The sequence below is a fragment of the Saccoglossus kowalevskii genome, chromosome 19, assembly GCF_978046115.1.
Source record: "Saccoglossus kowalevskii chromosome 19, keSacKowa6.1, whole genome shotgun sequence".
Classification (NCBI taxonomy): Eukaryota; Metazoa; Hemichordata; class Enteropneusta; family Harrimaniidae; genus Saccoglossus; species Saccoglossus kowalevskii.
This window is the reverse complement of record NC_140659.1, coordinates 7,048,410-7,071,341: the sequence shown is the minus strand read 5'-3', so window position 1 is coordinate 7,071,341 and position 22,932 is coordinate 7,048,410. Positions and strand designations below refer to the sequence as shown.

Below are 22,932 nucleotides of genomic sequence, written 5' to 3'. Positions count from 1 at the left end.
CCAATATAATTAGACTCAGTTCATAATAATGTACACGACAACTGGATCTAATTTTACATCGTGGCCCCAACGTTGTTGACCCCAAAGTATTCTCGGTTTGGTTCTGAATTTAAACAGACCGTGGGTATTTTATATTCAGTACGAGTAGGGTTTTAACTTGAACTAAGCGACTCACTATTTGATTAGGATGCTTTCAATTTCAGCGTAAAATTTGGACTGGTAAGACTGGTATAATCATCAAGTTTATATTAAAGCTATGCCACATTTAAGTTGATCAAGATGGTACCTAATTTGAATAGATATGTAGCATTGCAACTATAAAGTAATTAGCGAATACTCCATTTTTTAAAAAGAGAACGAATTTCAAATACTTGTTTGGAGAGAAAAAAGTATAAATCGGAAATTTTGTAGCTATTTCTACGGGAATCCATGTTAAATCATTTCATAAAAACAAATGTTAATAGTCCGAATTTCATAATAATTCATAATTGCCATTCATACACATCTTATAAGTATATTTTAATTTTTATTATGTGTTATGTATGAACACAATTTTGAAATATGATGTGGTATTTTTGCTAGTACCAGAAGAACCATCTTAGTAAATATGTCATTTTCCTATGGGTGGTTGGCCATCCTTTGCAAGTGTGCGAAAATGTGTTCGGTGACCATACTTTTAATTTGTGATTTGTAAACAACAACATCCAATAATACTACACTGTAAAAAAAGTCAGGTAAATCTGCTGATCCGTTTTAATGGTAGCCGTCGACTTTGATATACGGCCTTCGCCGGGCCGCAATGGCGGTTCCATCGTCGCCGCCTTGATGTCACTGTAATCATGGGGCGGCGAGTGCGATGAATATTGGTGACATCTGTTAATCCCTGTCCAACTCAAGTGAGACGCACATAGAATAAACAAGTAGCATACCAATAATTTTTAATGATTAATATTTCTGAGTACTTTATATTTTTGTGAAAAAGCTAATATTTGATGTGGTTCTCAAGCCATGTCGGAATCGCCCCCTGAAAGCGTAACATGATATGTGTAATAATTTATAAACTATCACAGAAACATTAAGATATGCAAATTTGTTCACCAACATTTTCGCATACTAAAAACAAGGGGCTAAACAAGTATTCATTCAGCCCTCGATACATACACGGATTCTGTTTTGTTTTTGACATTTTATTAAAGACCGTCGCCGTGTTTTTTTCGTATTAAGCATGCAAGTACATCACAGCTTGCCAAAAGCAATTTCACTTTCTTGTTTCATGGCCATTCGCAATCTTATTACAAAATCATCCGTCACTAGCTGAGCAAATCAAATATATTAGAACATTTCGACATGATCGGCGTTCGCGGCGAATTCTCGTCCGCTTTGAATATGCATTCTGAGATTGTCGCGTATTTGTATGCAGTTACTCCATTCAACATCAATGGAGAAAAATGTTAGCAATTTAACTTTAAACTAGTTTCTTTAAATAAATTTAAGTTAAATTCCGATTAAAAATACCTAGAAGAAGAACTACATAACTACACTATACCTTTGTATTTATGGAAAGTATTAAATAAATTTTTAAATTTAATATTTTGATTTTCAACTAATCTGAAGTTGATCGATTTTGCCGCCTCGCATCCAGATGTCAGCATCTTTTGTAAATACGATAGTCGAACGACAGGGATTATTGGTAGACTATACATCCCAAAACTATGACTCTCGAATTTGAATAATAAATTCACGAAATAATATTTTTGTTTGTTTTTCACCGCCAAACAACATCAAACGCAGCGAGACACATTGGGTATTAACCAGGTATTAAATAGGTTCCATATTTTAGCCAAGTTGCGTTTTTAGAGTTTCTCCCGCTGCATCATGGGAGTAAAATACATGTTTGTTGCAACACTAAAAGTGCAGAGCGGCAGATCCCTTTGTTTACCGATGTAGTACACACATGCATAGCAACACTAACTACATCGATACAATTATAACATTTTAGGTAATTATGCACTCTGAATTTATAATCTGCGTGATTACTTGTAGTTACGAAACACATTCTTTCATTTTGTAGTGTTTATGGTTTCTACACCAGTAACGATTTTTCGGGCCTAATTTAGTTTCACGCCTGGTAAAACAACGCATGATTTGACGGCGGTTTTGTATAAGCCAAAAAAAGTCAAACTCGCAAGTTGATTTAATCGACCGTGAAGAATGGTCTGACACATGGCATGAACACAGAGTGATTTTTTAATTAAAATTTGACTGGAAGTCAAAAATGGCAAAGTTCATATTCAATAATTTCCCATCTCGCACAGATAATTGGGAACTGCACTGAAATATGGGAGAATGTGACATCAGTATCAAGTGACACCTCCGAGGTTCGTAATGATGGCGTGTATGTACATGTACATGTACATGTACAAGACATAGACTGTCATTGCGGCCTTCCGCCACATGCCACCATAAGTTTCTTTCTAATAAAACGATAACGATAATATAATATAATATAATATATAATATAACGATAATATAATATAATATAATATAATATAATATAATATAATATAATATAATATAATATAATATAATATAATATAATAATTCTTATCATAAATTGTTTTTAGCCAACGGCTTTCCACTTTATTGCGCTATATCTATATTTTACCATACATTGTGAGATTATTAAAGAATCCGTCTACCATGAGGATTTATATAGAAGGCACCATTTCTCGTCCCTGTCCCGACTCACAGCCACTCTGAAAACGATGTGACGTCATTTCTGGTCAAGTATGCGTATACAATCTGTGACATGGCGTGTTACATTGTTACATATAGTCTAATTAAAAATATCAATAATTCAAGCGGTTGCATTTTTTTATTTTTTTTATTTCAGACACAAATGAACTGATAAATAATATAATTATACAAATCATACTATGCACAAAATGTGCATGTAATTTTAATTAATATAAAATGTGAAGAACATTTGAAAATAACATTTTTTTGTGTCCTTCTGCTCACCGGTGTGATATCGATATTTATGTCAGATTCATTGTTCATTTCTTTATGGTAATGTAATGACATTTTCCTCTATGATTGTTTACTCCTGACTAGTGATAATTTAAGAAAAAAATATGTTAGTCTAACTTCGAATTTACAGGCTTATTACTGCAATGACGACCCGGTATATGTATTTGTGCGAGCTTTATGTAACGAGAAAACGACTACTTATTTCCATGGGCTTGGTTGCATCGCCATTATTATCTCCATCGCCACTCTGTCTGTGAGCCGGAATTGTGATACACATCGCGTCTTCGTGGTAAAGAAGCTTTTTCGTGACGTAATGAAAACCGTCCAATGCATGGTTGTTTAAAGCGGGAGGGTCGTCACCTGCGCACGCGCGGGAATTGGCTCCCAAGCGATGATAACAACACACGCAAAGGCCCATGGGTAGACACTTGTTTGTCAACAATGAAACGCTATGGCCATCTGACGCATGCGCAGATGACGACTCCTCCGCTTTAACTACAGTCAACCGGCCGTTAAAGCGCGGTGGTCGTCGCGCAGCGCCTGTTGAAATTTCATGTAAATAAACAATGTATTTTACACGCGTTGTATACGTCGCTATGAGTCTCATATCGAACATTTACGTCTCTTCAACGTCACAAAAACATGCGTATATCAGACCTCCATGATCAGACTCATCCCCGGTTGGTCAAAGTGTGACCAATCAAAGGACCAATCCATTGTCCCAACCACATGGCTTCGGGAAATCGATGTAAACATACTTCCCCAAAGGGTAGATACTGAAGATAATGACCTACGATGAGCTGCGTGTCTGCTGTTTGTTTATACATTTAAAGGACGGCGGTCGACGCGCCACGCATACGCAAGATATGCGTCGCCAATTCACAAAAAATGACGACTTCACTTGTTGGGCAGATCGAACAATTCCTGGAAATGATTTGAATGCGTCGACGGATTCCAAGGAGTCAAAGTCGGTATATGTTTAGTGTACATCGCTACCAGATCAACACTCGCATTCATGATTGCCACCGGAAGAGCGCATTGGGTAGTAGTGGACTAACTGTTCAGTAAGACAAATATCGTGTATGTGTAAATATTACCTTGGTGCACCGTCCCTCAACACGGCAGGGACGGTGCTTGGTGGTACTAAATATACGCGCATGATGTTAAATCAGTTAAACTTTAGGTTGCACAGGTTATACACATGTAAACAGCTGGGAAAGTAATCTGTTCTAACAAACACGTTGTTTCCAACACATCGATCGATTCGCACAGTTTCGTTGAAGCCGCTTATACAGTCATGAGCCTTGGCCGGTGAAAATGAATTCCCGGTTACTCGTCTATATAACTTTAAAAACTGCCCAAAACCCCCGTCCAAGTAAACCATCGCGCAACAATACACCTCGTATTTCAGAATTCGGTTTCCATAGTAACATATTGTTAATTTAAAATGTAACGATTTAGAATGCGGTGATGTTTTACATGATAAAATTGGACACCTCCTATACCATTATATATAATGGTCACCATGTGACCATGGTAACAGCACAACTACTGATATGTGATTCACCCAACTTGAAGAATGACGTTTCTTAAAATAAAAAATGAAAATACCAATTTCACTTGAAATGCTCGCATGCGTGTTACATGCGAAATTCCTTCGCTTCATTCATTTTGCACATTCAAACAATCAATTCAAATCAAAATTGACATTTAATCAGAAGACGGATAAATTGTTATTAATTAATTAATTTACTTATTTCTTCATTCTTAATTCATATATGTATTTTTAAATTTAATACATGATTATTTTCTACAATGTCTCCAAGAACTCCGCATGACAGTATCGTAGTATATTTAGTTGTAATCCATCCGTTTCACCTGTGGACATTGTCGGCATGCATCAAACGTATCCGGAAATCAGTATTGTCTTGTTTTAACAGATGTTCGCACCATGCCTCAAAAATAAACGCGACTGAAGTCAATGATTGAACTGAATTATCCAGACCTGCAATTTACGATTTCTGTATAAAGACCTGGTTATAATGTGAAATCATGGTTCGTCTTCCAGACTAAGACACGCGATGTTCTCGGAGAAAAAAAACGCATAATACATATTTTAAATTAATGTATCCAGTTACAAGCCTGAGTTGAAGATATATATATATATATATATATATATATATATGCACTATGGAGTAAATTTAAGTGTTTGAAATTTGAGTTATCAAATGGTGGCTTTTATCACGATATTCTCATCAAGTCTCCTAATCACTTATTCGTTCCATTTAGCTCAGAAAACATGAACGCACCCCGTATACGACGCGAGTAAATACATGTACATTGTGTGTTAACGTAGAAGCCTACTCATAAATTAAAATACTCAGAATTTATTCATTTTGCAATAAACTGTACCCCACGACATTATAAGGCTATTGATTTTTAAAAAAATGGGGGTCACCAGCCTTATTTTCGAAAAATTGATGGTTGTATTTTAGTGGAAAGTCGCCATTTTGGCACTATTATAATGCTTTTATCATATATTCCTATGGCAAAGATAATATGCAATGTCTCAAAATCTTGCCTGGTGACACGAATTTCGAACATGCGTTGCGTTAACGTAGAAGCCTACTCATAAATTATACCAGAATTTATTCATTTTGCAATAAACTGTACTCCAAAGCAATATATGGATTTTGACCTGAAAAAAGTTGGGGGTCACCAGCCTTTTTTGGGGGAGAAATTGATGGTTGTATTTTAGTGGAAAGTCGCCATTTTGACACTATTATAACACTTTTACCACAGGTTCCTATGGCAGAGATATTATGCAAGATCTCAAAATCTAGCCTGGTGACATAGGCTGAAAAAATCATATATTGTTAATAACGAAGTACTTTTTGTTGTTCTGAATTATTTCAAAAATCTGGGTTTTAAAAAGTGTCAAAAAAATGCAATTTTTCTTTAACATTGTGTTCAGTCTATGGAATTGTTCTAAAAATAGCAATTTTTAAGAAATGTTAGGACACATTTCTCAAAAAGCTTAACTGTAACACACAAAATAATGATACATTGTATTTCATTGTACCATGGGACATTAGCTTCATGAATGTACATAAATTAATGAGCATTGTCATGCGATTCATGACCAATTTTGTCAAAAATTATGACTAGGCTTCTACCTAAACGTCACCATATTTTGGACTTTATTAATGAAATTGACCCAAATTATTAACACTACTCAATGGGCGAGTCCAATGTCATCGTGTTTAGCCGTATACTATACGGTCTCTTATCTCGGACAACTGATCTAGTTTGAGTTTTTAAGGTGTATATGGTTAGGCACATGCATCTGATGACACTGTTGACAAGGATCAATGCAGTTGTCGTGTTGTTTTTTAGATCCAACGTGCGTGCGAAAATTATGGGCGAGTCCAATGTCATCGTGTTTAGCCGTATACTATACGGTCTCTTATCTCGGACAACTGATCTAGTTTGAGTTTTTAAGGTGTATATGGTTAGGCACATGCATCTGATGACACTGTTGACAAGGATCAATGCAGTTGTCGTGTTGTTTTTTAGATCCAACGTGCGTGCGAAAATTATTTGGTGAGGGCCGTACGTACCGTACACTTGGAAGAGCTGTCTGTGAAGAAGAATATATTTTACAATATCTGAAGTATAATTTTGCACAATATTTCAACAGTTGGTTATTTACAATTATAGTGAAATTAATTACTATTTTGAGTTTTGTGGAAATATTATATCTATTCATCGCTCACGGTAGTTGTAAACTAAGATATTAGACAATGTTTTCTCATAATATTTTAATATATTCTATCCATATCTTCCACTAAATTGTCATATAGCTTTGAAGAATTCATTAACAATTCTTGTAACGAAAAAAAGTCATGCGTGTGGTCTTTTTTTTTTTTATTTTTGTGATTGCGAAAATCGGTTACTCCCAATTCCTCGGTGTATTCACACGCACTGAAATGCACAGGTTCGAAATCTATGTGACTTGACTCCCCGGCGTCCATGACTAGATGAGTGGTTAGCTTCATGTTCAACATTGAGTGTATCAACCTTCACTCCCCGAAAAATAGTCACACGTGAGACGAACTATCTGATTCAATTGATGTAAGTTCCGGCATCGGAAACAGCAGCAAATTAACTAAACTGACTACCTTCAGACCATTCGTGTTACCGGTATCAACCGCATTCGTCTCGGTTTATAAACTGACTTACGAGATACATTCTTTTTAACGTGTCTGCATCCCACAAGCTGAGTGGACCCCTTCTCTCATGTATACATACTGGACACATCGCTTATTGGGACAAGCCATCAGAAACACGACACCAACGTGTGGTGGCCACTTACCTATTGTCCGTCAACACGAACCGCCACCTATCAAATACGTGTCACTTTTTTTTACTCTATTTTAATTTGTTAGATTAGGTTTGTTTCAAAAGTCAACACGCGCCAACCACGTGGATACGTGTACGTCCGTCACAGCATGAAGCTAAAAAAGCTAAAAAAGCTCCATGGTCACAGTTATTGCGCGACTCGGAATTCTGTCAGCAAATGGTTCTAAATTCGTTGAAAATAGTGGACGCGTCCTTATAAGCTTTTATACAATAGTTTACGTAAAAAATGTATCGAAGTAAGTATACGTCATTCAGAGGTGGCGGCACGAAATTCTGCATGAGGGGCGCGATCTAGACCCTCTGAAATGCTATTTTCTGATTTTTTTTTCGGGTGGGCGCCCCCTCTGTCCCCCGGTGCCGCCGCCACTGGTCATTGACCAATAATTACCATGGGTGTATAAAGGGTTTTCCTTTTATACGTGCAGCCAGACTTACAGTTTCTTGGTTGTTTTGGGTGTTTTTCCAATAAAATAGAATATTATTTTAGTGTATAAATGGCGAAAGCCGGGCCTACATGGATTACGCGGAGATCCGGCTTTTGCTATTTACTAGTATGCACTCAAATATTTTTTTTTAATTTTCTTGGGGAAAAAAACAAAAAAACAAACAAGAGGCTGTATGCAAGTCTGGCTGTACGAAATATTCAAAGTGGGTTATGATTTCAGGGTTAAAATATTGTTATATCGTGTCACATTAAGAACCGCCGTATGGAATATAAAATAGTATCGATATGCACTAGTAATCGATTTGAGTGTTCGATACATTTTTGAGTGTAGTTGGATTTTCCCTGAAATGAGTTTTAAAGGTGCAATATAAACAAACATAAACATGTATTTTTTCATTATTGTTGTAGACCAGAACGACTATGATTTCTCATAAACTAAAAATGTTGTATTTGCAGCAATATTAAAAAAAATAAAAACCACTAATACGCATGTGCAGTGATTGTTATTGTACGTACTAAAACAACCAGTACGCATGCGTATCAAATAATGTCGCTGTTCCTTCTAATGAATACTCATAAGTGTGTTACATGAACAGTGTGTTCAGATCGAGGTAAATCATAGTCCATTGTAGTTATATTACATGTTCTCGTTCATATTGCATCTTATAAGGTTCCAAGAGTATTTACTTGAGCGTCGTTTTGGTGGCAATTTGTACTTTTTCATCCTATTCAAAACTATGTGATATATAGCAAGTCAGACTACTGTGGATTAGTACTATAAAATAGTAGTCTGAGATAGAACAAACTTGACAGCAGATAGTATACCAAACTCTGGCAAATATACCACGTGACATCGAAACCCGTCGCAGTTACTGTCACGTGCTTATTACGTCATAAACCAAGAGCGTGGTACGCGTGTTTCCAGGGTAAATGGTCATATTGGTACATGAGCTATGCACGGACACGAACACCAGTAATGAGGTTCAACAATGAAATATCCGTCCCCGGGATCGTCCCCTTAAGAAATCCCAGTTGGTGGTCTATTAGTGTTATCATGGATGTACTAACAAGTACATCCATGGTGTTATTAAAGGGCGGTGGCCGTCACACAGCGCCTGTAGTTATTTCATGTAAGCAAACAATACATTACATGTTTTATACGCGTCGTATACGTCGCTACGGATCCCTTATAGGTCGGAACGTGGCGCGACGACCACTGTTCGTTTCTACTGTAAGTACATGTACAGAGGCGGCGGCACGACATTTTGCATGGGAGGCGAAATCTGCTCACCAACCATGCGCCAAAGGCCCGACCTTACTAGGGGGTCCGGGGCATGCTCCCGCTTAAGAAATATAGACCCTCTGAAACGCTGTTTCCTGCATTTTGAGGTGCACACAAACGGTTTCTGATTGATTGGGGGGGGGCCCAACATTTTTTCTGGGGACCGTCCCTCTACCCCCTGTGCCTCCGCCACTGATGTATTAGCAGTTTTGTTTTATATGTTCAACCATTTCATTGCTCAAATATTTCAAATTGAAATCAAATATTTATTTTACCTAATAATGTACACTTGTAATTTACAAAACAAATTAAAAGAAACTGATTGAAAGTTTGAATCAATACTATTTTTTAAAATTTTAATTATTTGAATTAATATATACCTCGTACAAATACATACAGACTATATTATAGGTATATATTTTAAAAATCGTTTGTTGAAAAACTGTTTTCCCCAAATGTGTACACCCAAACGGCACTTACACGTATTGTATGAGCTCGTGTACTGACAAATATGCCGTTCCTAATTTCTGTCTAATTGATGCGCACGTGTTTTGTGAAATGAGATAGGGCGACCGTGTCTGCCTAGCCAAATCGGGAGGGGGGGGACTCAATCAAAACGTAGGATAGGTGTGTTAATGAATTTAGTGCTAAACATGAATCCACATTTATCATACTCGCTCCCAATCTCCCAGGCAGAGTTATATTTCTACGTATATACTTTCGGTGTATTGGCCGCAATGATTTCTGGGAAGGAAAACGACTTGCTCCAATACCAGACACACTATTTTAGTAAAGCGCATGCTCGTCCACCCTTGAGCCGAGTTGACCAAAACTGAACCAATCTTCTTGTTTGGATTCGAATGAATGAATATAGTTGTGTTCACAACAAAGTATATTCATAAAAAATGTCTTTTTTTACTTTTCTGTGTATATGCAGAAAACTTACGGCCATATTTTAAACTGTGTTAGCCACGTGTCAGGTAGGTAGCGGATCCACACCTATACGAGGCGAGCAAGTTAGTGGGTCACGCAAGTCAGGGGACACACAGACCAACACGTACAGCTAAATATAAGCAAGAACAATTTAAAACAAAAGAATGAAAAATAATTACGCCATACAAACAATATAAGACAAGTCAATGACATGACACAGCCCCCGTCGCGCAACAAACTAAAGTCGGTCAATTTGATTCAAAAATTGATGTGGTATAAATTATGTGTAAAGTTTGATTTGAGCTGGTTCTGGAATGGTGGAAATGCTTGCTTTTGATGTACTTTTTGCTTTAAATCTTCAATTAGATCGTCAAACAAATGCACGGGCATATGCGTGAAATATGACGTATTTGGAAGGTTTACAGGGTGACATTTGTGTTGATAAACATTGATTTTCCCACGACTCAATGCGCTCTTCTAATAGATATCACGAGTACGAACTTTGACATGGGAGCGACGTGCACTAAGTATCGTCGACGACACCTTCCAATCACCAAAGGAATAATCTCATTAAAATTTGGTAACGTCTCATTGTGTAATCATTGGTCTGCATGCGTGGCGAGACGACCGCCGTCTTTTAACGTGATTAGTGAAAGCACGGTGTCTCTGGAACAGCATTCGCTAAAACAAATTTACAACCAGTCAGTCATTTTTAGTCTCATCGTAAAACAATATGACATGTACCAAGGTATCATTTATATTCAGAGTGCACACCAACATTTGTCTATGCGTGACCGAGCTCTGGTTTCGAATTGCTTAATTTTGATGAATTTCTATCACTGAAATGGCTGTCATTCGGCCATCTTGTATCAGATCCCAAAATGTACGGTGCATATATGAAGTTCGCACGTCATCGGTCCAGCCATGTCCGAGAGGCAGGTGCGGGAAGACGTATGAACGGACTATCGCGCACATACATGGTGGGGTGGAATTATTAGTCTCCGTTTTCTGACTTTGCCGGAACAGGGATGTGAGATTATGGCCTTCGACTTATACTTACAAGTCGTACCGTCATGAAACAACTAAAAAAGAGCAGATGGTGATTTTTATTCAGAAAATCAGCGGTAAATCAACACAGTGATCATAGTGATGCACACTATTCGATCGCTATAGGTGCCGCATTTTAGACCAAATAGACATGATCATTGGTTCCAGAACTTAGTCACGATTTTGGAAAAAGTTGGAATGAATCATCTTTAGCTCGCAAACTACAGTATCTTAGCTCGCAAACTATCTGCTGAAGGGATACCTATTTGAAAACTAGGAAGCTGGAGTAATTCATTTTTTTTGGTAAATAATTTATTCACTTTTTGGTGACGATAATTTAGTTTTTTGACATTATTTCATTGGATGGGATACCTATTTGAAAACAAGAAAGCTGGATGAATTCATTTTAGGGGATGAATAATTTATTTACTTATGGGCGACGATAATGTTGTTTTTTGACATTATTTCATTGGATGGTATACCTATTTGAAAACAAGGAAGCTGGATGAATTCATTTTTTGGGTATAATTTATTCACTTTTTGGTGACGATAATTTGGTTTTTTGACATTATTTCATTGGATGGGATACCTATTTGAAAACAAGGAAGCTGGATGAATTCATTTTTAGGGGGTGAATAATTTATTTACTTATGGGCGACGATAATTTGGTTTTTTGACATTATTTCATTGGATGGGATACCTATTTGAAAACAAGGAAGCTGGAGTAATTCATTGGGGGGGGGGTAAATAATTTATTTAGATATGGGCGACGATAATTTGGTTTTTTGACATTATTTCATTGGATGGTATACGTATTTGAAAACAAGGAAGCTGGAGGAATTCATTTTTAGGGGGTGAATAATTTATTTACTTATGGGCGACGATAATTTGGTTTTTAACATTATTTCATTGGATGGGATACCTATTTGAAAACAAGGAAGCTGGAGGAATTCATTTTTTTGGGTATAATTTATTTACTTATGGGCGAACATAATTTGGTTTTTGACATTATTTCACATTATACAGTCACTAGTTTTGCTAACGGCAATTTCCTCTCTTACAAAATCGTCCAGTCCCGGGTAATGACGCCATACAAAATGGTGCGTCTCACTCATTATTATGCATAATACAACTTCCTGCTGTGAAAGACAGTGACGAGTTAGGGTCTGATCAACATTCATTTGTCGTTCTATTCTGGGCGTTTCCCTCTATTGTTCGCGTCTAGTCAGTGAGATCAGTGGTTCGTAGTTCCATGGATGGCTCTTTTTACCTCCATGGTAGTTCCATGGTAAGATCGTGGACATCACGGTCACCTAACCGTGTGGAGATACCTATAGTAAGATCACGTGCGCCAGTGGTATAAGATGCACCGCGGTAGTGCCATGTTGCAAAACGAATGCGGCTTCGTTTATTAATTAAATAAATAGTAGCTTTGTATTACACCGACTGCAACTTTAACTTGGCAGCGGAAATATAGTATGATCTATGTACTTATACATTCCAGCAGGGAGTAAAACATATGCCTTGGGTGGATCATGGAAATTGGGAGACGTGTTATTATTTTGGTTCCCATTTGTGACATTGGGAAATGTCACTGTGAATGGCACATCAGGCAATACGAACTGCCAGGCTATCACGACGCGCCCGTTGTTGGAGAGTAACTAGAGATTTAGTTCGGACGTTGCGGAGGCCGGCATTTCAGTAGACGAAAAACGGGAATTCCTAACACGCCACAGGTGTCACGCCGCGTCGTGTTCTATGTGGGTCCCATACGACGTATACAACGAGTTCACTGACATTAAATGCCATTGCGCCTGTTCTGAATTATAATACAAGCGCTCGGACTACGAGAATGGATTGAACGCCCCCCCCCCCCACTCAGGATCCATAGGGGCCGCATGCGCGTTCCCATTTTCTCGGGAAAGAGGGTACTTTTTGACGATCTGTCTCGGGAACATTTTCCCGAGAAAATCGTAGAAAAGGGGGTATTTTTTGCTTGTTTTCCCGAGATTCTCAAAATAGGGGATGTATTTCAAAACACTTCCCGAGATATACAAAAAAGGGGGGTTTAAAAGGAGTTCTAGACTGAAAAGTTCCCTAGATAGGGGGTGAAATTCATCGGAAAAGCCCGTGAAAGGGGGGGGGGGTTAAGTTTTCTTCTTTTCCCTAGATAGGGGGGTCAAATAAATGAGGGAACAAGCATAGCCCCCCTATATATAGGGAGTGGGGGGGGATTGAACGCCAAAGTGTTTATGTCAGGGCGTGCCAAACACGAATGAATCGAATCCAACCCACGTATAAAGAGCTCGTTAAAAAAAAACACGTTAAAAAGTTGTGAATTTCAAATTGCCCAAGTACGTAAAATTAGCATAAAAACGAGCGAACAACAATGAGCGGTAATTGAAAAGACAGTAGTGTTCACGATAGCCCGAGATAATTAGGGAAGCTGTGGCCTTGATTAAAAAAAAATAAAAGGAAAAGAAACACCAAAGTTTTAAATTTATAGTCTTCTAAAAGCTGAAAATAATTTGTAAATTCATAGTGAAAAGGCAACGACTATATCCAGCTGTTTGTTGTTTATTATTATTTTGTTTCCTTTATATATCATTCAAATTACGTACACAAAAAAACATCAACTGTTTTCTATAAATCAACAGTAACTTCGGTAGTTAAAAAAAAATAATGACAGGAACCTGAAAAATAATTTGCTGTACCGGAACTATAATATCCTAAGTGTCTGGTATAGCACCGTATAGACTGAACCGGGTGAGTGGTGACGGTTGTGGCGCTATTTATTACTGAATGACATCACAGCCGCGATGCGGTGAACCTTGACCTCCAACCATTTCTGGGTTGTTCTCCATATTCAGTATAATTTATTATTCATAACATTACAATGTATTGTTATATTTCCAACGCAACGTTTATACGCCACCTATACGAGCGCGTTGGGTGTGCTATCGCTAAGCTCGAAATACACAGAAAACATCAAATATCGTACAGGACAGCGCATTTGTTTTTGTTTTTAATATATTTTAGTTACTATCGTAATTGTGGAACTTGATCACAAATGGTAATAACCTGACTGACTGCAACGAATGACTTAGGAACACGCGTTCAGTTTTTCAGCTTACTTATTCATACTGTAGTGTCGAGCACTTTTGGTGGCGACTTTTATTCAATTTGCGCGGGAAATAGGTTTGTTTTGTTAATTAGCCGAGTAACACAATGACTTGATAGGGAACACCATTCCTTTACATTACACCCTTTGTTGCCTACCACTGCCACTTTGCTATTTTTTTCTTTCAAAAAAAATTATAATATTTCTTGTTGACAGGAATGCAAAGAACGTACACAATTAAATAATATGAATACCTAATTATTACGTCAGGTTCTATTCACGCGAGCTGATTGGTCGACTGTTTGACATCCTGTCAAGTAGGCTGTCAATCAAGGGCGCGGTGACGCTTTTGATGTGATCCAGTCGCCGCCGAGTCTGTACACAAGTTATGTTAGAACTGTAGTCGGTTTCAACGTGCTGGACTACTGAGTGGAATATATATATATACACTGAGTATTTTTGTCGAAAAACCGAAGCCTAACCACGGCTAGATCCCACGGAGTTACGATGCCTCAGCAGCCCAGCGATGGCGGGGACGATCTGGGGGCAAACGACGAAATTATTCCGTTCAAAGACGAAGGGGAACAGGAAGAAAAGTCGAGCGAGAGCGTGTCGGATTCGACAGACCTCAACGATATCAAATCAAGTCTAGTGAACGAAGGAGAAAGTTCACAGTCAAACTCTGCCTCGGAGGTGCGTGAAATTCTTACGAGCGTCGGCATTTGGGATTTGCGAATTTAGCTGGTAGCTGATTTCTGTGTGTTCTTTCAAATAGGGTAACAAGCAGCTCGTCGCGGGTCAAAACTATGGAGGCTCGTCGAAAGACCGGGGTTCGAAGAAAGTTCCCCCAGCAGTTGAAGGTAACGTACATACTCAAACCTTCAAACTTTACTCAATCGTATTAGCAGGCCATGATTAGGCTAAATTTTGGCCCATGTTATGTGTAGAGTTCCGGTGTGAATTAATTCGCGGTTTTGTGCTGTCCAGTTATTTGAAAACATGGCGTTAGAAATGATCTCACGGGTGACCCGGTTATATTTTTCTACAGGAAGCAAGACTGATACAGCGACAAAGACCCCGGGCTTTGGATCTATACCTATACTTCATGGCGATCTGCACGTCCCCTACCCCCCAAATGGTTCCATGGTCCCCTCCAGTATGGTAGGTGTTTCTGCTAGTTTATTTCTGTTTCGATTATGACGGTATTATTAGTCAATTTGCCGGTAACTTTGGTGTTTTGTGTGGTGTTTTTACTGACGTTGCGCCTATTGTACACTGCATGTACGTTACAAGTGTTAAGATTTGTATTCAAACCGAGCCCCAAGCAGTGATCGTTTGAAATTTTCCCCAGATTGGCTTTCCCTAGAATCAGTCATCGCAGTTTCCTATTTCACCAGGTCAACGAGGGGTTAAATCGTCGATCTAAGGAAATACAACGTCGTCGACAAAGACCGTCGTTGACGTAAAATTGTCTGAAAATCGCCCGAACTTGACCTGCATGTCTGCGCTGGGAAGCCAACTGTGTTCAAAACATGTTTGTTTAACGACTTTGGTTGTTGCATTCAAAAAAACACCTCACTGACTCTATCGTTCACCAATTCACACAAGCGGGGATTTCCTCGACTGACAGAGAGGAATTAAACCGCTTCACGTCGAGAAATATATTTTAAAGCGTATGTCTTAAGGATATTATGAAAGTGGAGAGGCCGTAAAACAGGGATATCCCCGTCTATGAGTAGATTGTCAAAAAACGAGAGGTCATTGTGTTGTCTTCTCAACGATCGATGCTTAAAACTTGTGAGGTCATTCATTCTGTCTTGTTCGATATTCCACAAAAAAAACATATAACCCATAGACTGACCGAATATATGGTCACATATTCATGTAGTATAACAATTTTACGCGAATTTTCTGAAATATATTGACTAAAGCAGTCACACGACTGATCAACGTTTTTATCAATGTGTGTTGGCTTCATGTTCACTGTGTGAAGCTTTAGAACACTGCAGCTTTCTCGGTTCTGTATCGCGTGGACAGACTAGCAACTTTAAAATTACCAATAACTCTACAAATGTCAGCTTGTTAGTGTTTATGGCGCAATTACGTGCGTGGACAGCATTTTATTGTCTTTTGGGACACGAAAGTTCATTGGTCACATGTTTTCATTTGAATTTTAACAGCAGCAACAATAATATTAATATTTCAATGCTATATATTTTTGTACTTTAAAAACAACGACTATATACGCAGTATATTTACATTTTTACTGTTTCAGTCCCATTTTTTCTCTGGAGAGATGTTTTGCTAAAGACATTGTGTTTCAACACTTGGAATCTATTTTCATTTGACACTGCCACCTTCAGCATTCCATGTGTCAGTGATTTGTACTGACTCTCTGCTTATAGCTGCATCTAATTTTAGATGTGAGAAAAATTAAATGTGAATCATAAAGTGTTGCTGGAAGTCAATTTAAAAAAAAAAAGATTAAAAAGAGACAGTACTACATGTAAAATATATATATCCCCAGCTGTTTGGTTAAGGGTAGAAAACACACCAATTTGCTTTGGATTGGATTTCCTCACTGTCACTGTGTTGTTATTTGACAACCTCCCTATAAGTTGTAACATTCAAAGATTTTTTTTTTGTCCTTTGGGGGCACTGCATTCTGAATGCTGTAACTCTAACATACCTTCACACACATTTTTCTACAATCAACGTTAATTTTTGCACAAAAAAAATCGGTTTTACCTGATAGATAGAATAGATGTTTTTTTTCTTTCTTTCCAAACCTTAGTCTTTGATTTTGCAAATGACCAAGCAAAACAATTACGTGTCTGAATAGTAAAATTCAACCAGCATCTTGTCAGGACTGGTAATTGCCCTTTGCAGTTTGTGACAGTACTTACAGTGTTTGATCACTCACATAAATTACACTCTCATTTTCAATTAGTGGCTGCCGGGTTAGAGAGTTTATCTTATTTCTGCTGACAATTCCTGAAGTCTTGAGTGTTGAATTTCTCAGTTAGTTTATGCCCGGACTGTCTGAATAAACTTACATTAACCATTAGATATCATAGACATCATGGCGGATAGACTAGGCTTGCTGTGGGTGATGGAGGTTTTTAATTAAACATAAAATATTTTCAAGGAGAAAAAAACCCTGACAGCTTGTCAGCATTGTGAATTATGAGTTTTTGTCCACTGCAACTACAAAAACACCATACAACTTAAAACTGCTTAAATTCAGCTGTAAATAAAATAAAAACAAATCATAAATGCAAATCTTTCTTATATTTGTACTTAAAATGTACCTAAAATTTGTCAAAAATGTTTTTTTTTTTTTTAAATTAAAATTCACATTTGCATGTCAATTTATTTTACCTTAGTAACCTCATATTATATGTTGCTAGTGTACCTTGCCATTATTTGGCAGGTTATAAAAACTACTGAAATCGTTATTTTTGGAAATGGTTTGTTGTAAAAATTTATGAGAAATTACGACTACAAATTTGTTGACAGGTTTGGGTAAATACAAATGTTACTGCTGTTAATTTTGACGTTTTGATGATGTATGTGCATACATAGTTTTTGCGTAATTGCCATGGCGATTTATCGTTCTCAGGATTGTTTGGCTAATTTGCCTAAGCGTATTTCTCCTTGCATTTAACTTTTAGTTATGAAAATTTTACAGTGTTATATTTTTTTATCAAAAAATTTAAAACTCCAATGAGGTAATATTTGTCAGATGAAGAAACTATTGGTCAACATTCTTATCACTCCACAATAGAGAGGCTTCTAATTAGGAATAAAAGGCCATTTAACAATTAGGGTCCTACACACACCACGATTCGGAGAACTGTGTTTGCAGTCATACTTTTGGAATTACATTAATTTTATTTATTTCAATCACCGTGAGAGTACTCTTGAACAGGTCAAAGTAAAATTGGCAAAAGATCATGCATTTCTTCAGTTCTGACGTGAATAACTACTTTGCAAACCGGTAGCTGCTAGTGCATATTACTGATGTCGTTTAAGTGCATTTTGGTTTGTTTTAGGTCATGTATAGATCAAAGACTGATACCATTTGCGTTATTTTCATCAGTCGCGATTATGCCTTCCAGGGTTCAATTTAAATTACTAAAAGTGAAAATAAAATAATTAGTTGGTTGGAAAAAATAGTGTAGACATGTTTTATTTTTGCTGTGGCCAATAATTCCCCATGGTGAGTGTGAATTATTTTATTTATTAAGCCACCAGCTTATAACACCTTTAGCAAAAAAATGTAATTTTCATATACTACATGTTGAATGGTTAGTTTTAGTTGTACTAATGAATAAACATACCCTTAGTATCTGAAAAATTCATAAAATTTCATATTTTAATCGAATTTTATAATTTAAGGTGTGAATTTGAGGGGAAAAAGGCTAAATAATATAGCTGAAATATCTTTCTATTGATCTGTCAATCCTCTTAATCGCGGCAATCCGCTCTTAGTTTAATATTATTTGTTTTGTGAAATAGACTTAACTATAATGTCCTTTAACTTGAAATAAACCCAATGCCACGTTTTGATTTTTTTTCTCTTTTAAAAGAATTGTAACTTTTTATCAAATTTTTATGGAGAAATTTAATCAGTGTGTTCATAAGTATAGAGAGAATATGAAATAATTGTAATCATATTTTAAGAGATTTTGAAATAATTATGCTGTGAAACTAACCTGTCTAAACAGAACAGCAAAGGACCAAGAATGTTCGCTTTACAGAGGTATGTGGTGGAAAAAAGTCTTACACTTGTAGAAGGGACTGGAAAAATGTGTTTATTTGAGTTTATGTTTTGATTTACAGAGCTTTGTGTTTAGTTTAGTCAAGTTTCATTAAAACTAGAAAATGGAAATGCAAGTTTGAAAAAAATGTGATTGTTTTTTAAGAAACGTTTACATAAAATGAAGCTATTGTTCTGGTAGGTGTTAAAGTATTCCTCAAATTAAACTGTTACATTTTTTTTAACACAAAGTGAACTGATGCGAAAAATGCATTTTTAGCAGGTGGTAACATGTGTTCGCACACCTTTTAGGTTTTTTTGCTGCTCAGGTTATTATTCCTAAAAAACAAAAACGTGTCCTTTGAAGGTCAGTTGTGTGCTTGCACTAGGCGATATTCTATGATGTATGGCTTCCTGTGACCTTGACAGTAGACAACTTAAATGTGTGCCCCCCCCCACCCCCACCCCCAAATCAGAAACAACAAATGGCCTTCATATTTTTTTTCAAGGTTTGTTTTCAATCTAAATTTAGTTTAAATTGCCCCACAAAAGGTTACAAAGGTCACATTTTGTTAAAACTGTATGTAAACACAGTTTTATAGTTTCTGCTTTTGTTTGAGAAAGTCGTAACTATGTGTAACCACAGTAGAGATAATGTGACCATTACTAGTAAATTGCTCAGAAAAGAGTAGTTTCCTGTTACTTGTGTAAGTCTTTTAAGCCTGACCAATTTTTAACATTCTTTTTTTTTCATATTTGCATTTTTATAACATATATTTTTGTTCTTAATTCATTCCATTTATACGCCTTATTTTTAACTGTACGATTTTGTGAAAAGAATTCCTAAATTTAAACGAATCGATATTTGTTAGAAAATAGATTAATAACCAAATTATAATTGAGCAAGGTGGTTCATAAAATGATATTTAAAAAAACAAATTGACTAGCCAAGTAACTTTATATTGATGTGCCACATATAAAATCAAAAATGCTTGGAAATGTAACAAGATTCAAATCTTCGTCAATATCACAAATTTGGGGCAATTGCCAAATATAGTAGGAAAGAAATACTCATTATGGATTTCTTTTAATTTAGTTTTCTTAAATCCTGAAAGTTTTCAAATGCAAACTTTAACGATTTACCATACTCTATACCGCTACTTACAGCACGTGGTTTAGCCAATAATTTGTTTAATTTGTGTATGGTCTCTTTCAAGTATATCTTTAACAAAAAGTTTCCTACTCAATGAACTGTACTCGTAAATCTTTGTTACCATAGAGATGGATGATTTACGTTTGTGGCCAAGGAAGACATAAATCTCTTGCCACAAAGGTGGCTGTATTTAGTTACTCTGTGCTGTCGTAAAAACAAAACTGTGTCACTTACAGAAGTGAATGACCGGTTTGTGCTCCCAAAACATTGAATCTGAAATCGTGAAAATGAAAAAATTATAATTTGTATTTAGTTTATTAATTTTGATATTAATGCCAAAACTTATACTCACTTTTTGCCTATCCTGTCTCAAAGTTCCAGATTGTTTTGAGTGTACAAATAACTGTATACTCTTATGTGAGAGTGTTATTGCCGTTAGTCTTAAATTTGCATTTAAACTCAATTAGAAGCCATACTAATGGTAAAATTTACCTGGCTTTAGAAAACCTTGACGTCTGCAGTATTGATGCTTCTTTATGTTACCCACAGGGGTATGCATAGGGGGACTGTACATATTTAATTATTCTGACTTAGTATATTTTCAAATTTTTTTTCACCTGTTCTCTGAATATTGTTGCATTAATTAATTTGTTTTCTATCTCTCCCACGTGGTACACAGAACTACCGGTACAGAAACGGGGCGTATTTTTCGCCAATTAATTTTAGATTCAACCGGTATATTGTGTTTAAACAATTTCACTTTTAATTTTATACCAGCTGTATTATTAAAGCAGGAGTTCGTCACCTGCGCACACGCTGGAATTGAGTCCCAATCGATGGTAACAACACGCACTAAGAACGCAAAGGCTTATGGGTAAACACTTGTTTGTAAACAATGACACGCTATGGCCATCTGACGGCATGTGCTAATGAAACTCATCAGTTTTGAAAATGTTAAAAACGTAGTTGTAATTTTTTATTGTAAAACTTTGATATGAGATACCCTCTCCTTCCTGACCATTGCAAGGACTTATTGTATGTTCTACTTTGTGTCTGGTAGTGGGAGTGGGAGGGACACATATTATTGGTGAATACTGTTGTGTTCTGAGTGGATATGTTATGGTTGTCTCCCTTCCTGTTATGGGTCAAATTAAAGCCATACATATTATACACAAGGCATCTTACCAGTTTTATTGTTTTTATAATGCAGACTTTTATTTTGTTGGCTTGACAATTGTAGTTCTTGCAAAACTATGGTAATTTCTTTACTTTTTCAGTTAGATATGCAGTGATCTGGACAGGTACGATTGCAAATGCTAACTAGTTTCTTTTGGGGTCCTTTGCCACATCTATCCACTTCTGTCACACCAAATTTGATAACATTATACATTAGACATTTTTGGATTTGGGTAATCTTTATCAGTTTTTACTTGCAGACATCAAATATTATTCTTACTTCTCAATGGCATATAATCATAAAAACTTCATATAATTGTTTCTCAAGAACATACTGTTACACAAAAATTCAGGATTTTCCTTCTTAATACCTGGAAATTGGCACTTATCCAGATTACTGATTGTGATTTATTCACTATCAAAATTTTAATTTAAATTTGTTTCCTTTGCATCGTTTAAAAAATTGAGCATAATTAATAATTAAATCACAGCCTTGGCAGGTGCCTGGTTTCATAGGAATGAACTTATTTATCCTTGGAGCATACTAGTGCTCTCCACAGAGACCTTTCCTGAGTGGAGGTCAATTTTAAGTATTTAGTGAAACAAAAGAAGCAGTTACAGCCTTATTCATATGCAAAATAACTGCCACTCGAATTGATGGATGGACCTGTCAGGAATTTAGTTCTTGGCAGACCAAGGGATTCGGCTCTTGACTCCTAATAATAGTAAATGTCGGTCATTTTAGAACAGAATTTCATCAGTGATTTTAACAGTGTTTTCATTTTTGAGTTCTTGAGACTTGCTAACGATTGTTAAAATAATTTCCCATATGTGACCAGAGACATGCTCTATATTAGAGGTCATAATGTTTGAAATAAATTCTTAAATATGTATATTCTTCAATTATGCATTTTAACAATAAAACTGTATGTCAGTTAGTTAACAAAATATTTAGCAGTAGATACACACATGTTAAGAATCTAAAACAATGATAAAAAACGGTGGATTGATATAAATGGTTTTTTGGTTTAGGGTATGTTGAATTTAAAGTTAGATAGGTTTAGAGGTTTGGGTTAGGGTACAACTGGGGCACAGGGTTTTGCAGTATCACAGGGGTTCAGAATGGTATTGGGTTTTGCTAAGTTTGCTAAGCTTGTGAAGTCTGAAACAGGGGTTTTGACATTTAGGTAAAATAGGGTTAGAAATTATGATTGACTGGATCAGGATTGTGTGGTATTGTGGGGGTTGAGAATGGGACTGCGTTTTAGAGTTCAGCTGAAGTGCAAATTTGGGGATACATGTAAGATAGGGTTAGGGGTTTTGGCTGGATTAGGTTTTTGTGCTATCATGTAGTTCAAAATAGCTAAAGGGTTGAGGTCTGAGGAGGTTTTCAGATTTGGAAAGAATAGGGTTAGGGGTTTTGGGTTATCAGTTATTTAAGAGTTATGGTAAGATTGGAGATTTAGAATGGGATTATGAATTCTGAGAATGAGTTTAGGATTAAATTGATAGTGGCTTAAGATATGAATTGTGATTTATATTTGTGGCTGATATCATGTAC

The 22,932-nt window shown here is 36.5% G+C and overlaps 1 protein-coding gene across 5 annotated transcripts in view; it reads left to right on the top strand.

The window, feature by feature from the left end:
• The first annotated feature begins 14,642 nt into the window (after positions 1 to 14,642).
• tcf7l (transcription factor 7-like protein) overlaps positions 14,643 to 22,932 on the top strand; it is an 81,992-nt gene continuing 73,702 nt past the window's right edge. For 4 of the 5 annotated variants that reach the window (XM_085493472.1, XM_085493471.1, XM_085493470.1 and 1 more), the window contains exons 1-3: positions 14,643 to 14,973; positions 15,056 to 15,140; positions 15,329 to 15,441. In XM_085493472.1, coding sequence (XP_085349598.1) covers positions 14,788 to 14,973; positions 15,056 to 15,140; positions 15,329 to 15,441 — 384 coding nt within the window. In that variant the 5' untranslated portion in view covers positions 14,643 to 14,787. 5 annotated transcript variants of the gene reach the window in all.